Source organism: Zingiber officinale, chromosome 6B, assembly GCF_018446385.1.
Source record: "Zingiber officinale cultivar Zhangliang chromosome 6B, Zo_v1.1, whole genome shotgun sequence".
Taxonomy (NCBI): domain Eukaryota; kingdom Viridiplantae; phylum Streptophyta; class Magnoliopsida; order Zingiberales; family Zingiberaceae; genus Zingiber; species Zingiber officinale.
The window spans coordinates 130,795,819-130,823,439 of NC_055996.1; the positions used below are offsets into that span (position 1 = coordinate 130,795,819).

The 27,621-nt window shown below is 34.9% G+C and overlaps 1 protein-coding gene across 1 annotated transcript; it reads left to right on the forward strand.

Moving 5' to 3' along the window:
• Positions 1-343: 343 nt before the first annotated feature.
• On the forward strand, positions 344-25,690 carry LOC121991544. Its single transcript, XM_042545536.1, has 14 exons — positions 344-688; positions 19,257-19,343; positions 19,424-19,636; positions 19,742-19,912; positions 19,996-20,049; positions 20,138-20,287; positions 20,403-20,751; positions 24,297-24,388; positions 24,474-24,560; positions 24,625-24,840; positions 24,940-25,110; positions 25,206-25,259; positions 25,348-25,491; positions 25,646-25,690. Exons 1-14 carry the CDS (start codon positions 344-346, stop codon positions 25,688-25,690), a joined length of 2,178 nt encoding a protein of 725 aa, XP_042401470.1.
• The last annotated feature ends 1,931 nt before the right edge of the window (positions 25,691-27,621 follow it).

Genomic DNA, 27,621 nt, shown 5'->3' on the forward strand with positions numbered 1-27,621 from the left:
ACCATATCACAAGCCTCCCCCTCAAGTCTAGTCGAAGGAGGCTCTAGTCCGACTGACTAGACCCCAGCCTCGTTCTTACCTGTCCTGGCCTATGTCTCATTATTTCCTGACCCCTTTTCCATATATCCCACTTAGAATTTATCACCATCCATAAAAGATAAGCGGGATTTTATTACATGCGTGTTGATTCTTCGATTTCTAATCATGCCTCTTTCCTATAAATGTCACACTGTTCCCCAAACATCGTTTCAGGTTCCAAGATAATCCCTTCACCTTCTCCTTCCTTATAAAAGGGTCGCATATACTTCCACCTTCCTTTCTTCAAGCGACCCCCCTCTCACTCATGGACCCCGACGAGCTATCTTCTCTACGTCACCAGCTCGCTCTTAAAGAAGAAGCCTTGCTTGAAATGACGATAAGCAGGGACCTTCAAACCTCTCTCCGTAGGGAAATGGAGGAGCTCTGGCTAGCAGCCAAATCCAAAACTTGGGCTGAGATAGCTCTCAAACATAAGGCTCATGCGGACTTCCAGAGTCGGGTCCATTATATAATTTACCTGAAGATGAAACACGAGGACACTGTGGCCCTCCTGAAAGAGGAAGGCTGGATAAAGGATGAAACCATTGGCCAACTGCAGAGCACCATCAAACTTATCAAAGAAGAACTAGCTCAAGCTCAGACTCATCTGGTAAGAAGGGATCAGGCCTCTGGATCTGGATCTTGTAATGATAATGTGAATTGAAAAATGTTCTTCAACTTTTATTACATAATATTCCTTGCATCATTTGCCTCCAAGGTTGTGGGTCTGTACTTCAACTTTTATTAAATAATATTTTTGCCATAATCTGCTTCCAAGGTTGTGGGTATATATTTCCTTGCCTCTCATAGTATCGTGTTCCATAGACGCATGTTTCCAAGAAAATTTGCAAAGATAACTTAGAAAGGGTGATTTGCTTACCCCACCTTTTTCTTACCAAAAGGGGTTGGAAAGTTGTAGTTTGTACAGACCCGCCGGTTTGCCTCTCGTATTGGCAATAGAAGTACGGTTGCAGATTTGTTAAGCACGAAAATGTACCTTGTGGATCCACATTGAGGCGAGAGTAAGAGATACTAACCAAGAAAGTCGTTAGTCGTGAGGGCAGACTCACTTATAACTCGCACTAGGGTGAGAGTCTAGGACACCGACCTGGACGGTCGTTGGGCGTGAGAGCATGCTCACTTATAACTCGCACTGAGGCGAGAGTCTGGGACACCGACCTGAAAAGGTCGTTGGGCATAAGAGCATGCTCACTTATAACTCACACAAAGGCGAGAGTCTGGGACACCGACCTGGACGGTCGTTGGGCATGAGAGCATGCTCACTTATAACTCACACTGGGGCGAGAGTCTAGGACACCAACCTGGAAAGGTCGTTGGGCGTGAGAGCATACTCACTTATAACTCGCACTGGGGCGAGAGTCTAGGACACCGACCTGGAAAGGTCGTTGGGCATGAGAGCATGCTCGCTTATAACTCGCACTAGGGCGAGAGTCTGGGACACCGACCTGGACGGTCGTTGAGCGTGAGAGCATGCTCACTTATAACTCGCACTAGGGCGAGAGTCTGGGACACCGACCTGGACGATCATTGCCCGTGAGAGCATGCTCACTTATAACTCGCACTAGGGCGAGAGTCTGGGACGCCGACCTGGACGATCGTTGGGCGTGAGAGCATGCTCACTTATAACTCGCACTGGGGCGAGAGTCTGGGACACCGACCTGGACGGTCGTTGGGCGTGAGAGCATGCTCACTTATAACTCGCACTGGGGCGAGAGTTTGGGACACCGACCTGGACGGTCGTTGGGCGTGAGAGCATGCTCACTTATAACTCGCACTGGGGCGAGAGTCTGGGACACCGACCTGGACGATCGTTGGGCGTGAGAGCATGCTCACTTATAACTCATACTGGGGTGAGAGTATGGGACACCGACCTGGACGGTCGTTGGGCATGAGAGCATGCTCAATTATAACTCGCATTGGGACGAGAGTCTGGGACACCGACCTGGAAAGGTCGTTGGGCTTGAGAGCATGCTCACTTATAACTCTCACTGGGGCGAGAGTCTGGGACACCGACCTGGAAAGATAGTTGGGCGTGAGAGCATGCTCACTATAACTCGCACTGGGACGAGAGTCTGGGACACCGACCTGGACGGTCGTTGGGCGTGAGAGCATGCTCACTTATAACTCACACTGGGGCAAAAGTCTGGGACACTGACCTGGAAAGGTCGTTGGACGTGAGAGCATGCTCACTTATAACTCACACTGAGGTGAGAGTCTGGGACACCGACCTGGAAAGGTCGTTGGGTGTGAAAGCATGTTCACTTATAACTCGCACTGAGGCGAGAGTTTGGGACACCGATCTGGACGATCGTTGGGCGTGAGAGCATGCTCACTTATAACTCGCACTGGGACAAGAGTCTGGGACACTGACCTGGAAAGGTCGTTGGGCGTGAGAGCATGCTCACTTATAACTCGCACTGGGTTGAGACTCTGGGACATCGACCTGGCAACCATTAAGAAACTCTTATGGGATGGTCCAGGAATCAGATTAATAGTTGCAAGCTGGCCTGGAGATTGTTCCTGAAATTCCCGCCGTGGTGTTATACTGTAGATGTCTAGCCAGCTGCACGCTACTTGTGATATTTCCTGCAAATATCTCAGACAAATTTTAATTAGATCAGCTATTTGTTTATTTTCAATCTTAAGGAGCGTCAAATTCAAATTCCGGTGTCTCTTCATTTCCCCTCCTCTTTCCCGAGGTGGCTTAATAATCATGACGCATGGCCTTGCCTTTCCCGAGGTAACCGCATAGCTGCCTTTCCTTCTGACGTATAGTCTTCCCGCGCCGGAATTATGTCGTACAAAAATCCCCCTTCATGATTTCCTTGTCACATCCATCATTAATATCTTTTTAATGTCTTTCCTAGAGAAGTGACACGTGTCCCATGAACCCTTACCGCCACTGTAGTTGTGTTGGTTAATCCTAGGAAAACGTACCGGTTCCACTGTACAAAAATTTTTGTACAAATGTCGAACTTTTCCTTAAATAACCTATTGAGTTCTTTAGAAGTTAAATTAGGAATCGCAGATGGAACTTAACATCATTGATTCCAAATTTAACTTATCTGTTCTTAATGGTTTAGATTTGAATCGCAAGCGGAACTTAACACTATTGATTCAAATCTACCTAGGTTATTAATTCCATAAATATTAATTTCCAAAATTGGCTTCTAGGACTGTATGGCGAGGCACATGGCCTTCTTGGATATGGGAGCAACCACCACCGCCTAGGCAAAGCCTTTTAAGGAAAGCTAATATTTATTTCCTTAAATAACTCTTGGTTAACCAAAGGAACAATCGAATCACAAGTTCGAAAAAGAAGAAAACACAAACTCGAAAAATAAATTCGAAAAACTAGATCTAATTGTCTCTTGTATTTAGAATTCTTATAAAGAAAATAACTAGTATGATGTGGAAGAAAACTACTAGTTATACCTTCTCTTTGTAAGCTAATAACCTCGAGATCTTCTGCCGTATTCCTCGCCTCGCCTTGGACGTCATGTGGGCGACGATCCTCCACGATGAACACCACCCAAAAGAGCTTCTCCTCTTCTTCTAAAATCCGGCCACCAACACCACCAAAGAGAAGAGAGCAAAAGGGAAAAGAGAGAAGAGAGGGAGGGCCGGCCACTTGATCTCCAAGCAAGAGAATAAGAATTGTATCTCATGAAGCCCCCTCACCCCTTCTTTTATATTACTTGCCCAAGGTAAATAAGGAAAAACTTTTTAGAAAAATAAAATCATCCAAGAGTTTTTCCTTTTCCCTTTTTATTTTTCCTTTTCTTTTCTCTTGATTGAATCAATCACCAATCAATGGTTGTGATCAATCCTATTTGGTTTAGGATTAAGCTTGGCCGGCCCCTTGCTTGGGCACCAAGCAAGGTGGCCGGCCACCATATTTAGGAAAGGAATAATAATTTTTTTATAAAATTTTACAAGAGAAAAAACTCTTATAAAATTTTACAAGCTCTCTTTCCTAGAGTTAAAAGAGGAAAGTTTTAAAAAATTAAAACCATGTTTTAAAATTTAAAACTTTTCCTATAAAATTTCCTTTTTTAACATGATGATAGAAAATTTTAATTTTAAAACTTATCTCCCTTTTTTCCCTTAAACCATGAGGATGGTTAAAAAAGGAAAGTTTTAAAACTTTTAAAACTCTCTATTAAACATGTGGCCAAATTCAAATAAGGAAAGTTTTTAAAATTAAAATCTCTCTTTTAAAACTTATAGTTTTCTACAAAGAGAAGATTTTAAAAATTCAAAAACAACCCTCCTTGTTTGAATATTGTGGCCGACCCCTTCATGCTTGGTCACCAAGCAAAGGGCCGGCCCCTATAGAAGAGGATGCGGCCGGCCCTTGCTTGGTCACCAAGCATTGGACCAGCCCACTTCTTGGACACCAAGAAGAGCCTTACATTTGGATGGACTTAAGGCTATAATGAGGCTACGACAGGGACCTAGAGGAGAAATTGATTTTGGCCTTCCAATGAGCTTGAGTATCCCGTGCTCGCTCCGAACACACAACTCAAGTTCATCGATAATAACTAATTCCACTAGAGAGTTATTACCGCACTACCGCACCAATCCCAAATTACATTATGGGCTCCATCTTATCATGAGTGTGTTAGTCTCCCTGTGTTTAAGATTACGAATGTTCACTAATTAAGTAAGTTACTGACAACTCACTTAATTAATATCTACCTCCAAGAGTAGTACCACTTAACTTTATTGTTATGTCAGACTAGGTCCACCTGTAGGGTTTAACATGACAATCCTTATGAGCTCCTCCTGGGGACATTCTCAACCTAGATAACTAAGACATAATTTCCTTCTATAATCAACAATACACACTATAAGTAATATCATTTCCCAACTTATCGGGCATATTGATTTATCGAGCTAAACCTCACCCTTTGATAAGTCAAAGAAATAAATATTAAATATATGTGCTTGTTATTATATTAGGATTAAGAGCACACACTTCCATAATAACTAAGGTCTAGTTCTTTTACTAAGTCAGTACAAAAAGAACATACCTAAATGGTCCTACTCAATACACTTAAAGTATATCAGTGTAATTTATTAGTCAAGATAAACTAATACTTAATTACACTACGACTATTCTGATAGTTTGTTCATTTCTATCTTAGTCGCGAGCAACTGTTTATAATTTATAGAGAACCGACAACATGATCTTCTGAGTGTGACACCACACTCCATGTTGTCTACTATATAAATTAATTGAACAATTACATTTAATAAATAAATACAGATATTGATCAATGTGATTCTTTTATTTTAACAAATAAATGTTTACAAAAGCTAGGCTTTTAGTATACACTCCAACAATCTCCCACTTATACTAAAAGACTAAGCTGCCATATCTGTTGCCTTACATCTGATTCTCATCCCCTCCACATGCCGATCAAAAGCTTTCACCGGAAGGGCCTTTGTGAAAGGATCTGTTAGGTTATCTTCTGATGCAATGTTGGCGATGACAACTTCTCCTCGCTTGACAATGTCCCGTATCAGGCGGTACTTGCGCTCTATATGTTTACTTGCCTTATGCGCTCATGGTTCCTTCGAGTTTGCAACTGCACCGCTATTATCACAATTAATTGTGATGATCTTGGGCAAACCAGGAATCACATATAAGTCCATTAGAAAGTTCCTGAGTCATACAGCTTCTTTGGCTGCCTCAGAGGCTGCCACATACTCAGGTTCCATGGTTGAGTCCGAGACGCATTTCTGCTTAACACTCCTCCATGCAATGGCTCCACCTCCTAGAGTAAACACATAGCCTGATGTTGACTTACTATTGTCCCTATCTGATTGGAAGTCCGAATCCGTGTAACCCACAGGGAGCAACTCGTCTACTTGGTAAACTAGCATATAATCTCTAGTCCTTCTCAGGTAATTCAATATATGCTTTACCGCAGTCCAATGTCCTTGTCCAGGGTTACTCTGATATCTGCTGACCATGCCCACGATAAAACAGATATCAGGTCTCATACACAGCATTGCATATATAAGGCTTCCTACAGCCGAAGCATAAGGGACTGCCTTCATTTCCTCCATCTCCTTTGATGTCTTCGGAGACATCTCTTTAGATAAGGCTACTCCATGCCTAAAAGGTAAGAAACCTTTCTTGGAGTTCTACATGCTAAAACGAGCAAGGACCGTATCTATATATGAAGCTTGGGATATGCACAACATTCTTTTCTTGCGATCCCTTATAACTTTGATCCCAAGAATGTGTGCACATTCTCCTAAATCCTTCATATCAAATTGTTTGGACAACCATACGCTTACGTCCGATAATACCTTGACATTGTTGTCAATTAACAAAATATCATCTAAGTATAGTACAAGAAATACCATCACATTTCCGTTACACTTCTTGTATACACAAGACTCATCCGGACACTGAATAAATCTATATGACTGGATTACTTCGTTAAACCGGATGTTCCAAGATCTTGAAGCTTGCTTCAATCCGTAAATGGACCGATTAAGCTTGTACACTAGATGCTCTTTGCCTTTTTCAATGAACCCTTCTGGTTGCTTCATATGGATGTTTTCTTCAAGACTTCCGTTAAGGAAAGCAGTCTTGACATCCATTTGCCAAATCTCATAATCCATATGAGTGGCAATGGACAAGAGTATCCAGATAGACTTAAGCATGGCTACCGACGAAAAAGTCTCCTCATAGTCGATTCCCTCTTTCTGAGTATACTCTTTCGCAACAAGCCTTGCTTTGAAGGTTTCTACCTTCCCATCTGTCCCTCTTTTCCTTTTGTAGATCCACTTGCATCCAATGGCTTTTACACCATCAGGTGGTTCTACAAGCTCCCAGACCTTATTAGAGTACATAGACTCTATTTCAGAATTAATTGCCTTTTGCCAAGATACTGCATCTATATCTTGGAGTGCTTCATCATATGTCTGGGGATCGGGTTCATGTTTACCCGGGATCAAGTCCGAAGACTCTCCCAAAAACATGAATCTCTCAAGTTGCCTTACAACCCTCCCACTACGACGAGGCACCGTCTGTAGTTGTGTATCATGTGTGACACGTGTTGCAGTCTCTTGTGGTACTTCATCTTGTACTGTTGGTACTGAAGTAGACGTGTCCTCTCTAATTTCTTCTAGAACTATTTCACTCATGGGCTTATGGTTCATTACATAATCTTCTTCTAAAAATCGAGCATTGGTGCTAACAATGATCTTCTGATTTTTAGGATTATAAAACAAACCACCTTTCGTTCCCTGAGGATATCCCACAAACAGACAAACTTCTGTACATGATTCCAACTTGTCAGTATCTCCCTTCAGCATATGTGCTGGACTACCTCATATCCGGATATGATTTAGACTAGGCTTACGCCCATTCCATAATTCCATGGGAGTAGAAGGAACTATTTTAGAAGGTACCATATTCAGAATGTACACTACTGTTTCTAAAGCATATCCCCAAAATGAATTTGGTAATTCTGAATAACTCATCATCGATCTAACCATTTCTATAAGAGTCCTATTCCTTCGTTCTGCCACATAATTCTGCTGGGTTTTACCAGGTGCAGTCAATTGGGATTGAATCCCGACTTCTGATAAGTAATTCCTAAACTCTCCAAAGAGGTATTCGCCACCACGGTCAGACCGTAGTGTCTTGATACTTTTACCAAGACGTTTCTCCACATCAACCCTATATTCTTTGAACTTGTTAAAGCATTCAGACTTGCGGCGCATCAGGTAAATGTATCCGTATCTTGAATAATCATCTATAAAGGAGACGAAGTATTCATAACCATCTCTTGCCTGGATAGACATACGACCACACAAATCAGAATGAACCAGTTCTAACGCATCTTTGGCTCTATACCCCTTGGCCTTAAAAGGTCTCTTGGTCATTTTTCCTTCCAAGCAAAATTCACATGTTGGAAAGTTTTCCAACTCTAATGAACCCAAGAGTCCATCGTCTACAAGCCTTTGAATCCTACTTAAGTTAATATGTCCAAGCCTTAGATGCTAAAGATACATTTAGTTCATCTCTGAAGGTTCTTTTCTCTTATTAGAGTTAGAAAATGTGTTATTAATTTCCATATTTTGCTTTGTGGGAGAAATTGGATTTAAAGTGTATAAATTGCCAACCAATGCACCAGAACAGATAATCACCTTATTTCTCTTTATAACGACATTGTTACTAAAGGAAACTGAATATCCATCCAAATACAGTTTAGAAACTAAAATTAAATTCTTTCTAAAACTGGGTACATAAATATAATTTCTTAAAATCAAATTTCTATTCCTATCAAAAGATAAGTAGACGTCTCTCACTGCAACAATCGCCACCTTAGTAGCATTGCCCATGTAGACAGTTATCTCTCCATCAAATAGTCGTCGGGTTTGCTGGAACCCCTTTATTGTTCTGGTTCCTACGAGGACAGTCCACTTTCCAATGTCCAGACTGCTTGCAGATGAAGCACTTGCCCTTCGATTTCTTCATTCCAGCTTTCTGTCCTATACTCTGAGGTTTATTCACCTTCTTTGCTGAAAAGACCTGTTTCTTCTTCTTCTTGCCTTTCGACTTAGAAGTAGAACCATTTTCAACATAGTGAATCTGAGAACTGTGACGAAATATTTCTTCTGCTGCCTGTAGTTCTGTCAGAAGTTCCGCCAACGTATACTCTCTTTTGTTCATGTTATAGTTCACGCGGAACTGCTCAAAACTTCTGGGTAGCGTTTGGAGAATTATATCGACCTGGGTTTCCCCATCAATTTCTCCTCCAAGGACTTGTATTTCATTCAGATAAGCCATCATTTTGAGGATATGATCCCTTACGGGTGTCCCCTCAGACATGGTGGCTGTCATTAACTTTCTCATTGCCTCTTGCCTAGTAGTCCGACTCTGGTGCCCAAAGAGTTCTTTGAGATTGTTCATTATATCATAAGCTGTTGGTAAATCTTGATGCTGATGTTGCAATACATTTGACATTGATGCCAAAATGTAACACCGCGTCATCTCATCAGCTTTTACCCATTTCTTATGATACTCAATCTCCTTTGGGGTAGAGTCACCGTCAGGTTCATCAGGGCAAGCCTCAGTCAGTACAAACTTATAGCTTTCAGCAGTAAGAACAATGTCCAGGTTTCTTTTCCAATCAATATAGTTAGGACCAGTAAGTTTGTTCTCTTTCAGTATAATGGCTAGTGGGTTGAAAGTCATCCTAAGAATCACAAAAATAAACTTTGGTCAAGACTCTAAATTTAGAATAATATTGATTCCTCAAACAATACTATTTTAAATTAACCAACACCTCAAATTACCGTGAATATTGCATGCCACGTTAGTGTGGACGTATACAAATTCATCATTTGTAAGAGGAGGGTGTGACCCATTAATTTTATTATCTTGTCATCCTAACTTTATGACAAATAAAATTAATAGTTGGTTTCACTATGGTCACACAAAATAATAGCAGTGACTCCGTTGGGGAGGATACTATTGAATGCGTCTAAGTGTATACCATTACTTGATACTAAGTCCATTAAATAGGATTGTGCCCCTTCAGTTAGAGAAGATCACACTCTCCTAAATAATTTCCTATAATCATCCATAAAAGGAAGTTTGATCTAGTGATCCGCAACAAACTCATCCGTTGTGGAGGGAGGCACTCAGAGCCAACACGCCGGCTTGTTGCATCACTTACAAACCAGTAATGGAGACTATGGGATTTATTAAAATCCCTCTCCCACTTAGTTATTTAAAAATGAGGATTTTTAACCTATCCTAGCATACATCACATGCATATAAACATCACAGTAAATAAAAGCAATAAATTTGAAAATTAATTTTCCAACTATTATGGCATTTTCCATCACTGTCTTTAGTATGCTCCAACCCTAGCTGCTGCCATCTTTAGCCACCACCATCGGGTCGAGTTGTCGCATCCATCTTGCTTCTTATTCCGCTGCGCCTCTGGTGCTCCAAAAGTACCACGCCTCGCAAGAATCCGATCCGCAACAAAAATAGAATTTTACATATATCGATCCTATATTCCACAAGGTAATATACATGTATTCTAGATCGAACAAAAATAAAATTCTAAAAAATAATACAGCTCCTGCTGTATTTTATACATACAATCATGCACACAAATAATGCCCTTGACATGTCCAAGGTCCAATCACACACAATATCAATAAGCCATAATAGTTGGAGCCTGCAACCAAAGAGTTAGCACATCCTACTATTTTCCTGCCTAAATTATGTATGACATGTGCATAACCTATTTGAATTCTAAACACACAGAGGCAAACCCTAGCTCTGATACAAATTATTGGTTATTCCTAGGAAAACGTACCAGTTCCACTGTACAAAAATTTTTGTACAAGTGTTGAACCTTTCCTTAAATAACCTATTGTGTTCTTTAGAAGTTAAATTAGAAATCGCAGATGGAACTTAACATCATTGATTCCAAATTTAACTTATCTGTTCTTAATGGTTTAGATTTGAATCGCAAGCGGAACTTAACACTATTGATTCAAATCTACCTAGGTTATTAATTCCATAAATATTAATTTTCAAAATTGGCTTCCAGGACTGCATGGCGAGGCACATGACCTTCTTGGATATGGGAGCAACCACCACCGCCTAGGCAAAGCCTTTTAAGGAAAGCTAATATTTATTTCCTTAAATAACTCTAGGTTAACCAAAGGAACAATCGAATCACAAGTTCGAAAAAGAAGAAAACACAAACTCGAAAAATAAATTCAAAAAACTAGATCTAATTGTCTCTTGTATTTAGAATTCTTACAAAGAAAATAACTAGTATGATGCGGAAGAAAACTACTAGTTATACCTTCTCTTTGTAAGCTAATAACCTCGAGATCTTCTGCCGTATTCCTCGCCTCGCCTTGGACGTCGTGTGGGTGACGATCCTCCAAGATGAACACCACCCAAAAGAGCTTCTCCTCTTCTTCTAAAATCCGGCCACCAACACCACCAAGGAGAAGAGAGCAAAAGGGAAAAGAGAGAAGAGAGGGAGGGTCGACCACTTGATGATCTCCGAGCAAGAGAATAAGAATTGTATCTCATGAAGCCCCCTCGCCCCTTCTTTTATATTACTTGCCCAAGGTAAATAAGGAAAAACTTTTTACAAAAATAAAATCATCCAAGAGTTTTTCCTTTTTCCTTTTTATTTTTCCTTTTCTTTCCTCTTGATTGAATCAATCACCAATCAATGGTTGTGATCAATCCTATTTGGTTTAGGATTAAGCTTGGCCGGCCCCTTGCTTGGGCACCAAGCAAGGTGGTCGGCCACCATATTTAGGAAAGGAATAATAATTTTTTTATAAAATTTTACAAGAGAAAAAACTCTTATAAAATATTACAAGCTCTCTTTCCTAGAGTTAAAAAAGGAAAGTTTTAAAAAATTAAAATCATGTTTTAAAATTTAAAACTTCTCTTATAAAATTTCCTTTTTTAACATGATGATAGAAAATTTTAATTTTAAAACTTATATCCCTTTTTTCCTGAAACCATAAGGATGTTTAAAAAAGGAAAGTTTTAAAACTTTTAAAACTCTCTATTAAAACATGTGGCCAAATTCAAATAAGGAAAGTTTTTAAAATTAAAATCTCTCTTTTAAAACTTATAGTTTTCTACAAAGAGAAAATTTTAAAAATTCAAAAACAACCCTCCTTGTTTGAATATTGTGGTCGGCCCCTTCATGCTTGGTCACCAAGCAAAGGGTCGGCCCCTATAGAAGAGGATGCGACTGACCCTTGCTTGGTCACCAAGCATTGGACCGGCCCACTTCTTGGACACCAAGAAGAGCCTTACATTTGGATGGACTTAAGGCTATAATGAGGCTGCGACAGGGACCTAGAGGAGAAATTGGTTTTGTCCTTCCGATGAGCTTGAGTATCCCGTGCTCGCCCCGAACACACAACTCAAGTTCATCGATAATAACTAATTCCACTAGAGAGTTATTACCGCACTACCGCACCAATCCCAAATTACATTATGGGCTCCATCTTATCATGAGTGTGTTAGTCTCCCTGTGTTTAAGATTACGAATGTCCACTAATTAAGTAAGTTACTGGCAACTCACTTAATTAATATCTACCTCCAAGAGTAGTACCACTCAACTTTATTGTCATGTCGGACTAGGTCCACCTGCAAGGTTTAACATGACAATCCTTATAAGCTCCTCCTAGGGACATTCTCAACCTAGATCACTAGGACACAGTTTCCTTCTATAATCAACAATACACACTATAAGTGATATCATTTTCCAACTTATCGGGCTTATTGATTTATCGAACTAAATCTCACTCATTGATAAATTAAAGAAATAAATATCAAATATATGTGCTTGTTATTATATTAGGATTAAGAGCACACACTTCCATAATAATTGAGGTCTTTGTTCCTTTATAAAGTCAGTATAAAAGAAACGACCTCTAAATGGCCCTGCTCAATACACTCTAAGTGTACTAGTGTAATTATATAGTTAAGATAAACTAATACCTAATTACACTACGACCTTCCAATGGTTTGTTCCTTTCCATCTTGGTCGTGAGCTACTATTTTAAATTTATAAAGAACCGATAACACGATCTTCTGTGTGTGACACCACACACTATGTTATCTACAATATAAATTAATTGAACATCTACATTTGGTATATATAAATGTAGACACTTGACCAATGTGATTCTTATAAATGTTTATACAAAAGCTAGGCTTTTAGTATACACTCTACCAATTGTTGGTTGCTACTCGGAAAACCTAATGGTTCCACTGTACAAAAATTTTTGTACAAAGGTCTGAACCTTTCCTAGTTACCATGTGTTCTTTTAAATTAAATTTGGATCGCCTGCGGAACTTAACACGTTTGATCCAAAGTTTAATTTACTTGTTCTTTTAAGTTTAGACTTGGATCTCCTGCGAAACTTAACACGTTCGATCCAAATCACCTAGGTTATTAATTTCATTAAATATTAATTTCCAGAATTGGCTTCCAGGACTGCATGGCGAGACACATGGCCTTCTTGGATATGGGAACAACCGCCACCGCCTAGGCAAAGCCTTTCCTTAAATAACTTGTTTCATCTGATTCCAAGGTCTCTAGGTCGGTCAAACGGGTTTTTAAGACATTGTATACTTTGCAACGAATCTGGAATTCGTTGAAATTTTCCAACGAATTTCAAATTCGTTGGAAACTCTACATTTTCCTAAAATCACGATAGACCGTCCTAGAGACCTCGGAATTGGATTAAACCAGTTCCTATGTGCTCCTCTATTTATCCTAATTTTATATATGTTCTCAAATATTTTTATTAACTCATTTTTTTTCTTTATTTTTTCAATCCCCATTGTATTAGGAAAATTAAATTCAGGTTTAAAAATTCACAGAACAAAATAAATTTGCTCCAAAATTATTTTTAATTCATGGATATAATCACGAGAACCTTACGAACACAAACAAACTAATTTCCCCTCGTTCAAACACTCGAATATTATTTTGTAAATCTAACAAGTTCAACTATACTTTAATTTGATTTAAAACGCTAACACTTTCATGCTCAAATTGAAATTCATCCAATTGACCTAGATGTTAAAAATTCATCTTATGTCAAAAAAAATATTTGGGATTATCTATAGAATCAGGAGACCAAGAGGAGCACATAGGAACTTGGTTCATCCGATTCTGAGGTCTCTAGGTCGGTCAAACGGGTTTTTAAGACATTGCATACTTTGCAATGAATCTAGAATTCGTTAGAAATTTCTAACGAATTTTAAATTCGTTGGAAACTTTACATTTTCCTAAAATCATGGTTGACCGATCTAGAGACCTCGGAATTGGATGAAACCAGTTCCTATGTGCTCCTCTATTTATCCTGATTTTATATATGTTCTCAAATATTTTTATTACCTCATATATTGTTTTCTTTAATTTTTTAATCCCCATTGTGTTAGGAAAATTAAATACAGGTTTAAAAATTCATAGATCAAAATTAATTAGCTCCAAAATTATTTTTAATTCTTGGATATAATCACGAGAACCTTACGAACGTAAACAAACTGATTTTGCCTCGTTCTAAGCACTCGAACATTATTTTGTAAATCTAACAAGTTCAACTATACTTCAATTTGATTTAAAACTCTTACACTTTCATGCTCAAATTGAAATTCATCCAATTGACCTAGATGTTAAAAATTCATCTTATGTCAAAAAAAATATTTGAGCTCATCTATAGAATCAGGAGACCAAGAGGAGCACATAGGAATTTGTTTCATCCAATTCCGAGATCTCTAGGTCGGACAAATGAGTGTTTAAGATATTGCATACTTTGCAACGAATCTGGAATTCGTTAGAAATTTCCAACGAATCGGCTGATTCGTTGAAAACATTTCCAACGAATCTGACAATTCGTTGGAACTTTCCAACGAATTTTAGATTCATTGGAACTTTCCAACGAATTTTAGATTCGTTGGAAACTTTATATTTACCTAAAATCACGGTTGACCAACTTAGAGACCTCGGAATTAGATGAAATCAGTTCCTATGTGCTCCTCTATTTATCCTAATTTTATATATATTCTCAAATATTTTTTTGACCTCATATATCTTTTTATTTATTTTTCAATCCCCATTATGTTAAGGAAAATTAAATTCAGGTTTAAAAATTCACAGATCAAAATAAATTAGCTTCAAAATTATTTTTAATTCATGTATATAATCACAAGAACCTTGCGAATGCAAACAAACTGATTTCACCTCGTTCTAAGCACTCGAACATTATTTTGTAAATCTAACAAGTTCAACTATACTTCAATTTGATTTAAAACTCTAACACTTTCATGCTCAAATTCAAATTCATCCAATTGACCTAGATGTTAAAAATTCATCTTATGTCAAAAAAAAATATTTGAGCTTATCTATAGAATCAGGAGACCAAGAGGAGCACATAGAAACTTGTTTCATCTGATTCCGAGGTCTCTAGGTCGGTCAAACGAGTTTTTAAGACATTGCATACTTTGCAACGAATCTGGAATTCGTTGGAAATTTCCAACGAAGTTCAGATTCGTTTGAAACTCTACATTTTCCTAAAATCATGATAGACCGTCCTAGAGACCTTGGAATTGGATGAAACCAGTTCCTATGTGCTCCTCTATTTATCCTGATTTTATATATGTTCTCAAATATTTTTATTAACTCATATATTTTTTTTTCTTTATTTTTTCAATCCCCATTGCGTTAGGAAAATTAAATTCAAGTTTAAAAATTCACAGATCAAAATAAATTTGCTCCAAAATTATTTTTAATTCATGGATATAATCACGAGAACCTTACGAACGCAAACAAACTGATTTCCCCTCGTTCAAACACTCGAACATTATTTTGTAAATCTAACAAATTCAACTATACTTTAATTTGATTTAAAACGCTAACACTTTCATGCTCAAATTGAAATTCATCCAATTGACCTAGATGTTAAAAATTCATTTAATGTCAAAAAAAATAGTTGAGCTCATCTATAGAATCAGGAGACCAAGAGAAGCACATAGAACTTGTTTCATCCGATTCTGAGGTCTCTAGGTCGGTCAAACGGGTTTTTAAGACATTGCAAACTTTGCAACGAATATGGAATTCATTGGAAATTTCCAACGAATTGGCAGATTCGTTGGAAATTTCTAACGAATTTCAAATTCGTTGGAAACTCTACATTTTCCTCAAATCACGGTTGACCGACCTAGAGACCTCGGAATTCAATGAAACCAGTTCCTATGTGCTCCTCTATTTATCCTGATTTTATATATGTTCTCAAATATTTTTTTTACCTCATATATTTTTTTCTTTATTTTTTCAATCCCCTGTTAGGAAAATTAAATTCAGGTTTAAAAATTCACAAATCAAAATAAATTAGCTCCTAAATTATTTTTAATTCATGGATATAATCACGAGAACCTTATGAACGCAAACAAACTAATTTTGCCTCATTTTAAGCACTTGAACATTATTTTGTAAATCTAACAAGTTCAACTATACTTCAATTTGATTTAAAACTCTAACACTTTCATGCTCAAATTCAAATTCATCTAATTGACCTGGATGATAAAAATTCATCTTATGTCAAAAACAATATTTGAGCTCATCTATAGAATCAGGAGACCAAGAGGAGCACATAGGAATTTGTTTCATCCGATTCCGAGGTCTCTAGGTCGGTCAAACGGGTTTTTAAGACATTGCATACTTTGCAACGAATCTGGAATTCGTTGGAAATTTCCAATGAATTTCAGATTTGTTGGAAACTCTACATTTTCCTCAAATTACGGTTAACCGACCTAGAGACCTAGGAATTGGATGAAATCAGTTCCTATGTGCGCCTCTATTTATCCTGATTTTATATATGTTCTCAAATATTTTTATTTCCTCATATATTTTTTCTTTATTTTTTTAATCCCCATTGTGTTAGAAAAATTAAATTCAGGTTTAAAAATTCACAGATCAAAATAAATTAGCTCCTAAATTATTTTTAATTCATGGATATAATCACGAGAACCTTATGAACGCAAACAAACTAATTTTGCCTCATTTTAAGCACTTGAACATTATTTTGTAAATCTAACAAGTTCAACTATACTTCAATTTGATTTAAAACTCTAACACTTTCATGCTCAAATTCAAATTCATCCAATTAACCTTGATGATAAAAATTCATCTTATGTCAAAAACAATATTTGAGCTCATCTATAGAATCAGGAGACCAAGAGGAGCACATAGGAACTTGTTTCATCCGATTCCGAGGTCTCTAGGTAGGTCAAACGAGTTTTTAAGACATTGCATACTTTGCAACGAATCTGGAATTCGTTGGAAATTTCCAACGAATTGGCAGGTTCGTTGGAAATGTTTCCAACGAATCTGCCAATTTGTTGGAAATTTCCAACGAATTTCAGATTCGTTGGAAACTCTACATTTTCCTTAAATCACGGTTGACAGACCTAGAGACCTCGGAATTGGATAAACCAGTTCCTATATGCTCCTCTATTTATCCTGATTTTATATATGTTCTCAAATATTTTTTTTACCTCATATATTTTTTCTTTATTTTTTCAATCCTCGTTGTGCTAGGAAAATTAAATTTAGGTTTAAAAATTCACAGATCAAAATAAATTAGCTCCAAAATTATTTTTAATTCATGGATATAATCACGAGAACCTTACGAACACAAACAAACTGATCTTGCCTCATTCTAAGCACTCGAACATTATTTTGTAAATCTAACAAGTTCAACTATACTTCAATTTGATTTAAAACTTTAACACTTTCATGCTCAAATTCAAATTCATCCAATTGACCTAGATGTTAAAAATTCATCTTATGTCAAAAAAATATTTGAGCTCATCTATTGAATTAGGAGTCCAAGAGGAGCATATAGGAACTTGTTTCATCCGATTCCGAGGTCTCTAGATCGGTCAAACGATTTTTTTAAGACATTGCATACTTTGCAACGAGTCTGAATTTCGTTGGAAATTTCCAATAAATTCATGGATTCGTTGTAAATTTTTGCCCGCAAATTATTTGCTGTAAAATTGCGACAAATTATGTATTCGTTGGGAAATTCTAACAAATAATATTTTCGTTGCAATTTTTGCGACGAAAATACTATTTGTTGCAAAATTTGCAACGAACAAATTATTCGTTGCAAAATTTGCAATGAAAATATTATTCGTTGCAAAATTTGCAACAATTTTTTTTTTGTCGCTAATTTGCAACAATATTAGCGACAAAATATCTTTTGTTGCTAATTTGAAATGAATTTATTTTGTTGCTAAATTTGTTGCTAATTTGTAATAATTTATTATTTTGTTGGAAAGTTTGGAACAAAATTTAAATTCTTTGCAAACATTCGTCCTAACAGACTATTTTTTTTGTGTAGTGAGTTGACTAATAAAATATGATATTAATTGGATACCTTTAACAATGACTCTAAAAACAAGACTTTAATTCTATTTTAATTACCACGTAAAATGCACTTATATTGAATTTTTTTTAATTTAATCTAAATTATTCAAACTTAATCAAAATCTCGTCTACATTAAATTGCTCTAACACAATGTCCTAAGTTCTAGCATTTATTATCATAAATGCTATAACAATATTGAAATTATATTGATCAAATTTAAATATTTTAAACTAAATTAATAATAAGTATATTGATATAATAATATTTCATATATAATAATTTTAAATAACAAATATTATATTTTAATACATTATAGCAGTTGTATACATAGTTGATATAATAAAACTAAAATGATATTTGTGAGTTAAAAAATATATATAATAGGGCAATAACTAATTAAATCCTTCAATTAATGATTTTACATTTGCTCATTGTATATAAAAATATCTTATTTTAATTGATCCTATTGTTTGCCATAATCTTAATTTTAAGCAATAGTTTATTATACACCAGCTGCCCCGAATAAATATAATTAAATAATATCTAAATATTGTATTAATAATTAGATAATTTTAACCTTACAACTATATTTTTAGCATCCATTATTTATAAATATATTTATTGCTTGTTATATTTGTGTAATTATAAGTAATCAATTAATTTGATGATACACATATATAATTTTGTGTTACAGTTGTATTTACAAAAATATGTGATGGAGAGTGATGGCCCAGTGTAAGATAAGTGAGGACCATCACTCTCCACCAATCATGGAGAATGATCCATCCTCTAGTCTGTATTTTACGGACAAAGGATCTGAGCTGATATTTAGTACATATTAACTTGTAATTTATTTTGGTTTAAATTTTTTAATATAAATAGATATCCACGCACACGAGAAGAATGCAGCAAAATCATTTCATCATGGCGTCATTAATGTGCCTGATTTACTTGATGTTGCTCTTCTCTCTTTTGCTTTGTTCAATTGAAGGAAGAAACATCCCCTTGACTGAGGAAGAAGACCTGGAGATAGAGAAAGAACTCCAAAGCCTCAATAAACCCCCGGTCAAAACCCTAAAGGTATATCAGTTCAATTCATTTTGATAATATTATTTGCCATATTGATGATATATAATTTTGTTGTTGTTTTTTTTTTTATGTTTACTTCGCTGCTGCAGTCCTTCACTGGGGATCTTTTTGACTGCATCGAAATGTACAAACAACCTGCATTCGATAATCCTGTTCTGAAAAATCATAAGCTACAGGTATTTAATTATACACATGATTTTTTACACTAGCCAACAAAATAGATTTACTTAATTAATTTATATATATGTGTTTGCAGATACGACCAAGTTTTCTAACGAAGAGCAATGTGACTATGGATGAAAAATTTAAACCACCTATAGATCCAGGCTTCAACGATACTTGCCCTCCAGGAACTGTTATCATTCGACGAACTCGAAAAGAAGAACTAATCATGGCTAAAGAACTACCCAAATACTTCAGGAACTATGGCTCTAGCTATGGTGTTCTTGATTCTTCAGACAGGAGTTATGTAAGTAGAAAAAACTCACAAATATCATCACAAAAGTAGAGTTCCAGCAGTTAATTCCTTAATTAAATTAATTGAATGATAATCCTGTTGAATTTGTGAGTGCAGTTTGCGGTAATGCAGAGCCGGAAAGCTAAATTCCATGGCTTTGAATCTAGTATCTCTACGTGGGCACTCCCAAATGTGGGGCCAGATCAATCCACTGCAAATCAAGTATGGATGGTGGGAGACCTCGATGGTCCTCAAGAAAACCTGAATATTATTGAAACCGGATGGCACGTAAGTTACCTTGATATACATTCATATGCATGCATGTATATATATTTTTCATGTAATTAATTTCTCTTTTTTTATTGTTTCAGGTTAATCCTAAGCTATATGACGATAAGTTTACTCGTTTTTTCACTTATTATACAGTAAGTAATATACTCTAAAAACAACTAAACTACGTCTGTTTTTAAGTGTTTAAGTATATACCTCACACTTGATAATGTATATATTTAGATCGACAATCACAAGACGGGCTGCATGAACTTACTTTGCAAAGGATTCATACAAGTTTCAGCAATCTTTGGACCTGGACATGCCTTCATCGGTAGCGACCTTTCTACGTACGGAGGCAAACAAGCATACTTCAGCTTTGAAATACGAAAGGTAGTGTTATTTGCTTAATTACATATATAAGGTATTTATATACTGAATCACTGAATGATTGTATATATTTTTTAAACGTATATATATATGTTGAATTAATATATAATGGATACAGGATCCTGAACTTGGTCACTGGTGGTTGTCAACGGCAGATGAGAATCTTGGATATTGGCCAAAGGAGATTTTACCTAGTTTAGATGTAGCAAAAGCGATAGACTTTGGAGGTGTAGTGTATTCGCCCAACAATGAGGGGTCTCCTCCCATGGGGAGCGGTTATTTAGCCGAAGAAGGGATTGGTAAATCCAGCTATTTTATGTCAGTGATGTTCAGAGGGGATGACCAGCGTGCTTTCATTCCGGGCACGAACTGGGCGCGTTCGAAACAGAATGCAGACGACGAATATTATCAAATTATTGGACCTAATCCAACCAGTGGTCCTTGGAATGTTGCTTATGGTGGACCGGGTGGGTTGTTTAATACTAGTGGCTGATTGTGCCTATCATCGAATAAGAAAGGAAAGGTGTTGTGATGACTTGATCTATCATTTATACTATAATTGTAATCCACTTATTTTTATTTTAGCCAAAGGCATCGTATTAAAAAAATACCAAAAATACAATCAAAAATATAATTATTTTAGAGTAGCTATATAAAAGTACTTTAATTTTATTTAAATTACCACGTAAAATACACTTATATTAAAATAATTGTTATGAATTTAATCTAAATTATTCAAACTTAATCAAAATCACTCTTCATTAAATTAATTTGCAGAATTTAACGCAATGGATCATAATTCATAAATAAGGTCCAGCAGTTATTATCATAAATGGTATAACAATATTTAAATGAATTTGATCAAAATTAAACTAATAATAAATATTTTGATATAATAATATTAAATAAAAATATTAAATTAATCTATGTTAATATATTATAACAGTTATATACATAGTTGATATAATAAAACTAAAATGATATTTGTGTGCATGGTAAGAAAATATAATAGGAGAATAACTAATTAAATCCTACAATTCGGGTCTGACTTTTCTATTAGATTTCATTTCCATTTGCTCGTTATATTTAAAATCATCTTATTTTAATTGATCCTTTTTTTTTTTTGGCAAAAATCTTAATTATAAGCAATAGTTTATTATACACACGCTGCCCCGAATAAATATAATTAAATAATATTTAAATATTCACTAAAAAATAGTAAAATTGTGACGAATTTTATGATGACTTTTTTTAAAATAATTGTTACAAAATAATTTTGCAATGAAAATTTGCGACGAAAATATTTTCATCTCCAAATTTTGCAACGAAAATATGAAAATTCGTCATAAATTCTATGACAAATTTTTTTTCATCTATGAATTCGTTGCAAATTTATGGTGAAACCTAATTCATTATGATCTCTAAGTATGTAACGAAAACATATTCTCATCCCAAATTAGCGATGAATTATTTTTAATGGTAAAAAGCATAGCAAATTTGCGATAAATCGATAAAGTTGCAACAAAAATATTTTCTTCACAAAATTCATCATAAAAAAATTCAAAACTTTTTTATAAAAGCTCTCTATTTGTGCAATTATCGTCTATACGTATCGTATAAAACCCATCCAACACATCATACAATTAACATTCAATACATCCTATACAATTAACATACAACACATCCTACAATTAACCTTCAACATATCCTATTCAATTAACATCCAACACATACTACAATTAACATTCAACATATCTTATACAATTATATATATCCAGCATATCCTACAATTAACATCCAATACATCCTACCGTTAACATTCCAAGAAGTCATCCAAAATGAAGTTTAACTTGAACTATCAAATCAATAACTACAAGTCATACCTATCATATTCATATCGATTTTGATTTAAATTTTGGTATATTAAAACTTTTGATATACATGTTATATATCGATATGATATGTATATATAAAATTTTTTGGTATTTTCTCTGGCCTTAGTAGCAACGGATATCACTGTCGTTCTTGTATAAAAATAATATCAATTTAATTAAAAAATATTAAGAATTGAAGACTACAAATAAGAGCTAATGTTTACCTATTAAAAAATAATAATAACAAATTGACAGATGACTATTTTAACCATCAATTCTAAAATTCATCGTTAATTTATTATTTTAAATTTAATTGATTGCTAATATAACGATCAAAATTAATTTCATTATTAAGTTACAACCAAAAGTTATAATCAGTTACTAATTTAATCAACATAAACGGTCGTTATTTTACATTCATTAATGAACAAATCAATTCTGTCATTAATTTATGATCAATAGTCCAGTGTTATATTAGCAATTAATTTTCTTATAATGAATTTTATTTATATAATAATAATAATAATAATAATAATAATAATAATAATATTATTATTATTATTATTATTATTATTGACAGATGACTATTTTAGCAATTCATTCTAAAATTCATTTTTAATTTATGATTGTAGATTTAATCAATCACTATTATAACGATAAAAATTAATTCGTTAGTTACGTTGCAGCCGAACACAATGGAGAGGCTGCAGTTCACGGCCGCGCGTGGTGTAGAGGCTGCAGTTCACAGCAGCCTTAGTTCACGGCGGGCGCAGCTGCTAGTTCCGGAATTATTAAGTCCTTATTTGGTTGGTTGGCTAATGTGTGAATTAATGGGTAACGTCAAGTTTGGAGCGATCGATCGGTTCGGTCTCACGAAAATTTCTCATCGGTCATCAGGATAAATCGGGAAGCGCTCGCAGCGGGCAGCCTAGGAGTCCAGCATCCTTTAGTTGCGTGTCTCATTTGGAGAAAAAATTTCTACAAATTCGTCATAACTAGAGCTCGAACCGCGGATGTATGAGTGATAACCTGAATGCCCTGTCGCTGCATCATAATCCCGGTGGCTGCTAATGTGTGAATTAGCACCAAACACAAATGGCATAAGATTTAACCTTAATTAAATAATCTAATGTTTGTTAACATTTATAAAATATCTCAAGGATTATGGACTTCATGTTGAATGGTCCCTATAGGATAAGCTTGCCTAAGAAGATCGAATTGAAGTCAACATCCAATTGGGCATGAGATTAAATTGTTGACTTCCAACTTCTTCTTCCTTGACTCACCTATCGAGACGTAGACTCTGATTGTCACTCAATTCTTGTAGAAGATTCTCCGCTACATACATTTAACGACAACAGTAGAGACATTCAACGACAACAGTAGAGACAATGACACTAGCTAGCTAGCTCTGTACTCATGTCAAATATTTGATTGCGTTATTGTTTCCATATGAACTTCAGCTATAAAGATTAAAGGTAATTAGATCATGTAGATGCATCATATAGTTTTGTTTAGATATATGATATATATTTTTAATGCTTTCACTTCCTTAACGACAAGTCCACGAGTTCATAGCCCTGTTGACGTGAATTTGCAGCTCAGTCTCTGAAATTAATAAATAATACATGGACAAATCATTAGTATTATACACGAGCTGCCTCATTAATGTAAGACTAAATATAATTAGTTAATATTTAGATATTGTATGAATAATATGAGTGAGAAATCAATCTATTAATATATAATAGAATAGAAAACTATTAATAAATAATAAATAATATTATTTATAATTTTACCATGGCAACTATATATATACGGCATCAATTCTGACATTACATATGTATGTATAATATAAGCAATCAATCATTTAATGTGATAATGTGTATATATACAGTACACAGAATTTTGATATACAGCTGTATTTATAAAAATATATTTTTTATATTTAATAATAATAATATACAAATATTATATTTAGTAGATATTAACCTGTCATTTATTTTGGCTTTAGAATCCTTATAATATAAATAGATATATGTACATGAGAAGAAGAGCAAAATAGTTTGTCATTATGGCATCAATGTGCCTAATTTACTTGTCATTGCTCTTCTCTCTTTTGCTTTGTTCAATTGAAGGAAGAAACATTCCATTAACCGAGGAAGAAGACCTGGAGTTAGACAAAGAACTCCAAAGTCTCAACAAACCCCCTGTCAAAATCATCAAGCAGGTGTCAGTCTTATTCATTTTGATAGTATTATTTGTCAAATTCATGATAATTTTTTCTCTCTATATATATGTTTACTTCGCTGCAGTCCTTCAGTGGAGATCTTTTTGACTGTATCGAAAAGTACAAACAACCTGCATTCGATCATCCTGCGTTGAAAAACCATAAGCTACAGGTATATTTAACAAATAGATTTTTTAAACTATCCAACAAATAGATTTATTTTATTATGTTTACAGATGCGACCAAGTTTTCAAACGAAGAATAATGTAACTATGGATGAAAATTTTAAATCACTTCTAGATCCAGGCTTCAACGATACTTGTCCTCCGGGAACTGTTCTCATTAGGCGAACTCGAAAAGAAGATCTAATCATATCGAAAGAACTAACCAAATACTTTAGAAACTATGGCTCCGGATATCGTGTTCGTGATGATTCTTTAGGCCAGAATTATGTAAGTTCCAAAAACTCACAAATATCATTACAAAGGTAGAGTTTCAGCCGTTCCTTATAATTAAATCGAATGATCATCCTGTTGTATTTGTGGGTGAAGTATGCAATAGTTCAGAGCAAGAAAAGTAGTTCCTATGGCTTTCGATCAAAGATCACTACGTGGGCACTCCCAAATGTGGGGCCAGATCAAGTCTCTGCCAGTCAAGTATGGATTATGGGAGACATCGATGGTCCCGATGGAAGCCTGAATGTTATTCAATCAGGATGGCACGTAAGTTACCTTGATGCATTCATATGCATGCATATTTCTGATCGTAAAATCAATTTGTTGATGACGTGTAATTTCTTTCTTATTAATTATTTCAGGTTCATCCCCAAATATATAACGATAGGTTCACTCGTTTTTTCATTTATTGGACAGTAATTAAGTATACTCTAAATTAAAACAATTAAACTACATTTTAAGTGCTTGACTAATTACCTTACATATGATAATGTCTATATTCAGACAAACAATTACCGGACGGGCTGCATGAACTTAAATTGCAAAGGGTTCGCGCAAGTTTCAGCAAACTATGCACCTGGATATGCCTTCCCCAAAGTTTCTCTGTATCGTGGCAAACCAGAATACTTAGACCTAATCATAGCAAAGGTAGTGTTATTTGTTTAATTATATAGTATTTTTACAAGTAATTATTTAAATAAATCGAATGTGAGATTCAGAGTTACGATCTCTTCCAGCTCACCCCGAGAGGTTCTTTTGTAATTTAGCTTTATTTAATTAAAGTTATTCATTTTCCCTGCAGTTAGTTGCTACATTTGAGTTTGGTAATTTAGCTTTATTTAATTAATTCCTGCTTACAATGTGTTTGGTAAAATGCCTCTTACAATAGAGTTTCTTTAGTCATGCAATTTTCTTTTGTTTAAATTCCTTCAATATTTTCTTTATGTGTTTCAAGTTGGTTAAGCTTGTTAGTTGGTTGTGGATCATTTCTCTATTGATTTCATGGTCATGGATTAGTTTCATTTCCCTTGTCAAGACCTTGGTTAGGTGCTTAGGTTCTCATTAATTGCAATTGCACTGGAATTGATCTTAGGATTTAATTGAACCCCCAAAATCCCACGGAAACTTTGTCTAGAAATTAATATTCACCATTGTGTTCGTCGAAAGATAATCCGAGCCATGTCTTTATGTTATACTAGTGTAGCAGGGTTTGATAATTTAATTTCAACCATTTCACAACATGGAAAGCAATCATCATGTGTACTGACTATAATCCGAGTAGGCCGACTAGAAAAGGTGAATAGATCTACAATTAAAATTTAACACTTCTCTTGTTTCTCAACTTAGCAAGGCAAACACACTTTAGTTAAAGTAAATAAAAGACAAACAGAAAATAGGGGACACAAATATTTACTTAGTTATAACATGGATAGTTGTTAATCCAAGATGTTGAAATGCACACTAAGTAGCTCCTTCTTCGATAACGATCGAAGGCAGAGTAGTCCTTTATAGCCAAGGGCATAGCCAGGATTCAAAATTACCTGGGGCTAACCGTCGACTATAATAAATACAAAAATTAATTAACTTAAAAATATAGATAAAATAAAAAGTATGTGTATATTAATTTTATGAAAATATGAAATGAAAATATTTAATATTCAATACATTGAAAAGCAGGAGTAAAAATATTATTGAAGTTGTAATTTAAGATTTTTCTTAAAATCAAACTCATTAATTATTATATCATTATTAATTTTTTTCAACCAACTCCCGATCAATATAGATGACTATAAAATTTGCAAAAAAAAACTCTTCTTTCATCTTGTTACGAAGAATTATTTTTATAAATTTCATAGTTGAAAATGCTTATTCTGTTGGCGCAAACTTCTTTCACCTAAGTGGAATAACAAATCTTTATTTTCTCAAAGTATGAAATAAAGTTTTAGTAGTTGAAAAATAGTCCATTACATTAAAAATATCTAAAGATTTCTTATGTAATGTTTGACAAAGCAGATTTGTTTTCCCCATTCTCATTTGCATCAAATGTAATATGAATATTAAATCAAAAGGCTTTATCGCAATCAATGAACTACTAGCTTCACCACAGATTGAGTTAGAAGACTCATCATCCATCATATTTTCTAATATAGTAATCGCATAATTATACATATCAATCATGCTACAAATTAAGTCGAAATTAGAACAACAACAAATCTTTCCAAGTCGTAGTAAATTTTCAATTTGATTACATCCTCTACCGATATCGCATTCACCAGTAGCTACCATACGCGCAACTTCAATTCTTTAAGCAGAATGTAACTTAGCATGAAGTTTAAGATATCATATGCGTTAATGAAATTAAATTTTGAAAAGAATAACTATATTTTTTTTCAAGTTGTAGTTAATACTAGTTGAAATTGATAAGTGAAACAATGTACATAAATGCACATGATAATCTTTCAAGAAAAGAGCTTGTAATTCATTACAAGAGTCACGTATATTGCTAGCATCATCATATTTTTGTCCTCGTATATTATAAATTTACAAGCCATAACTACTAAGGAGCATGTACTAATTAAAAAAACAAAACAAATAAACCAACTCATAGAACAAGAAGTGAGAGTATTGAATTAATATCAGATTGGATTCAAACTTAATCCAATAGGTAGGCATGGAGATAAATATTACTTTGGTTCAAATTAGGATTGATTTGGATTAAATTTGGTTAAGTTATAGCTAAACAAGTGATAGATTAAATCAGTTCGACCGATTTAAAAC

Bases quoted from the DNA above. Each gene is read 5' to 3' on its own strand.
- LOC121991544 (XM_042545536.1), top strand. From the start codon at position 344: ATGGACCCCGACGAGCTATCTTCTCTACGTCACCAGCTCGCTCTTAAA. The intron at 19,913-19,995 runs GTAAGTTACCTT...TTATTGTTTCAG, and splicing joins TTATTGAAACCGGATGGCAC to GTTAATCCTAAGCTATATGA. The intron at 20,050-20,137 runs GTAAGTAATATA...GTATATATTTAG, and splicing joins GTTTTTTCACTTATTATACA to ATCGACAATCACAAGACGGG.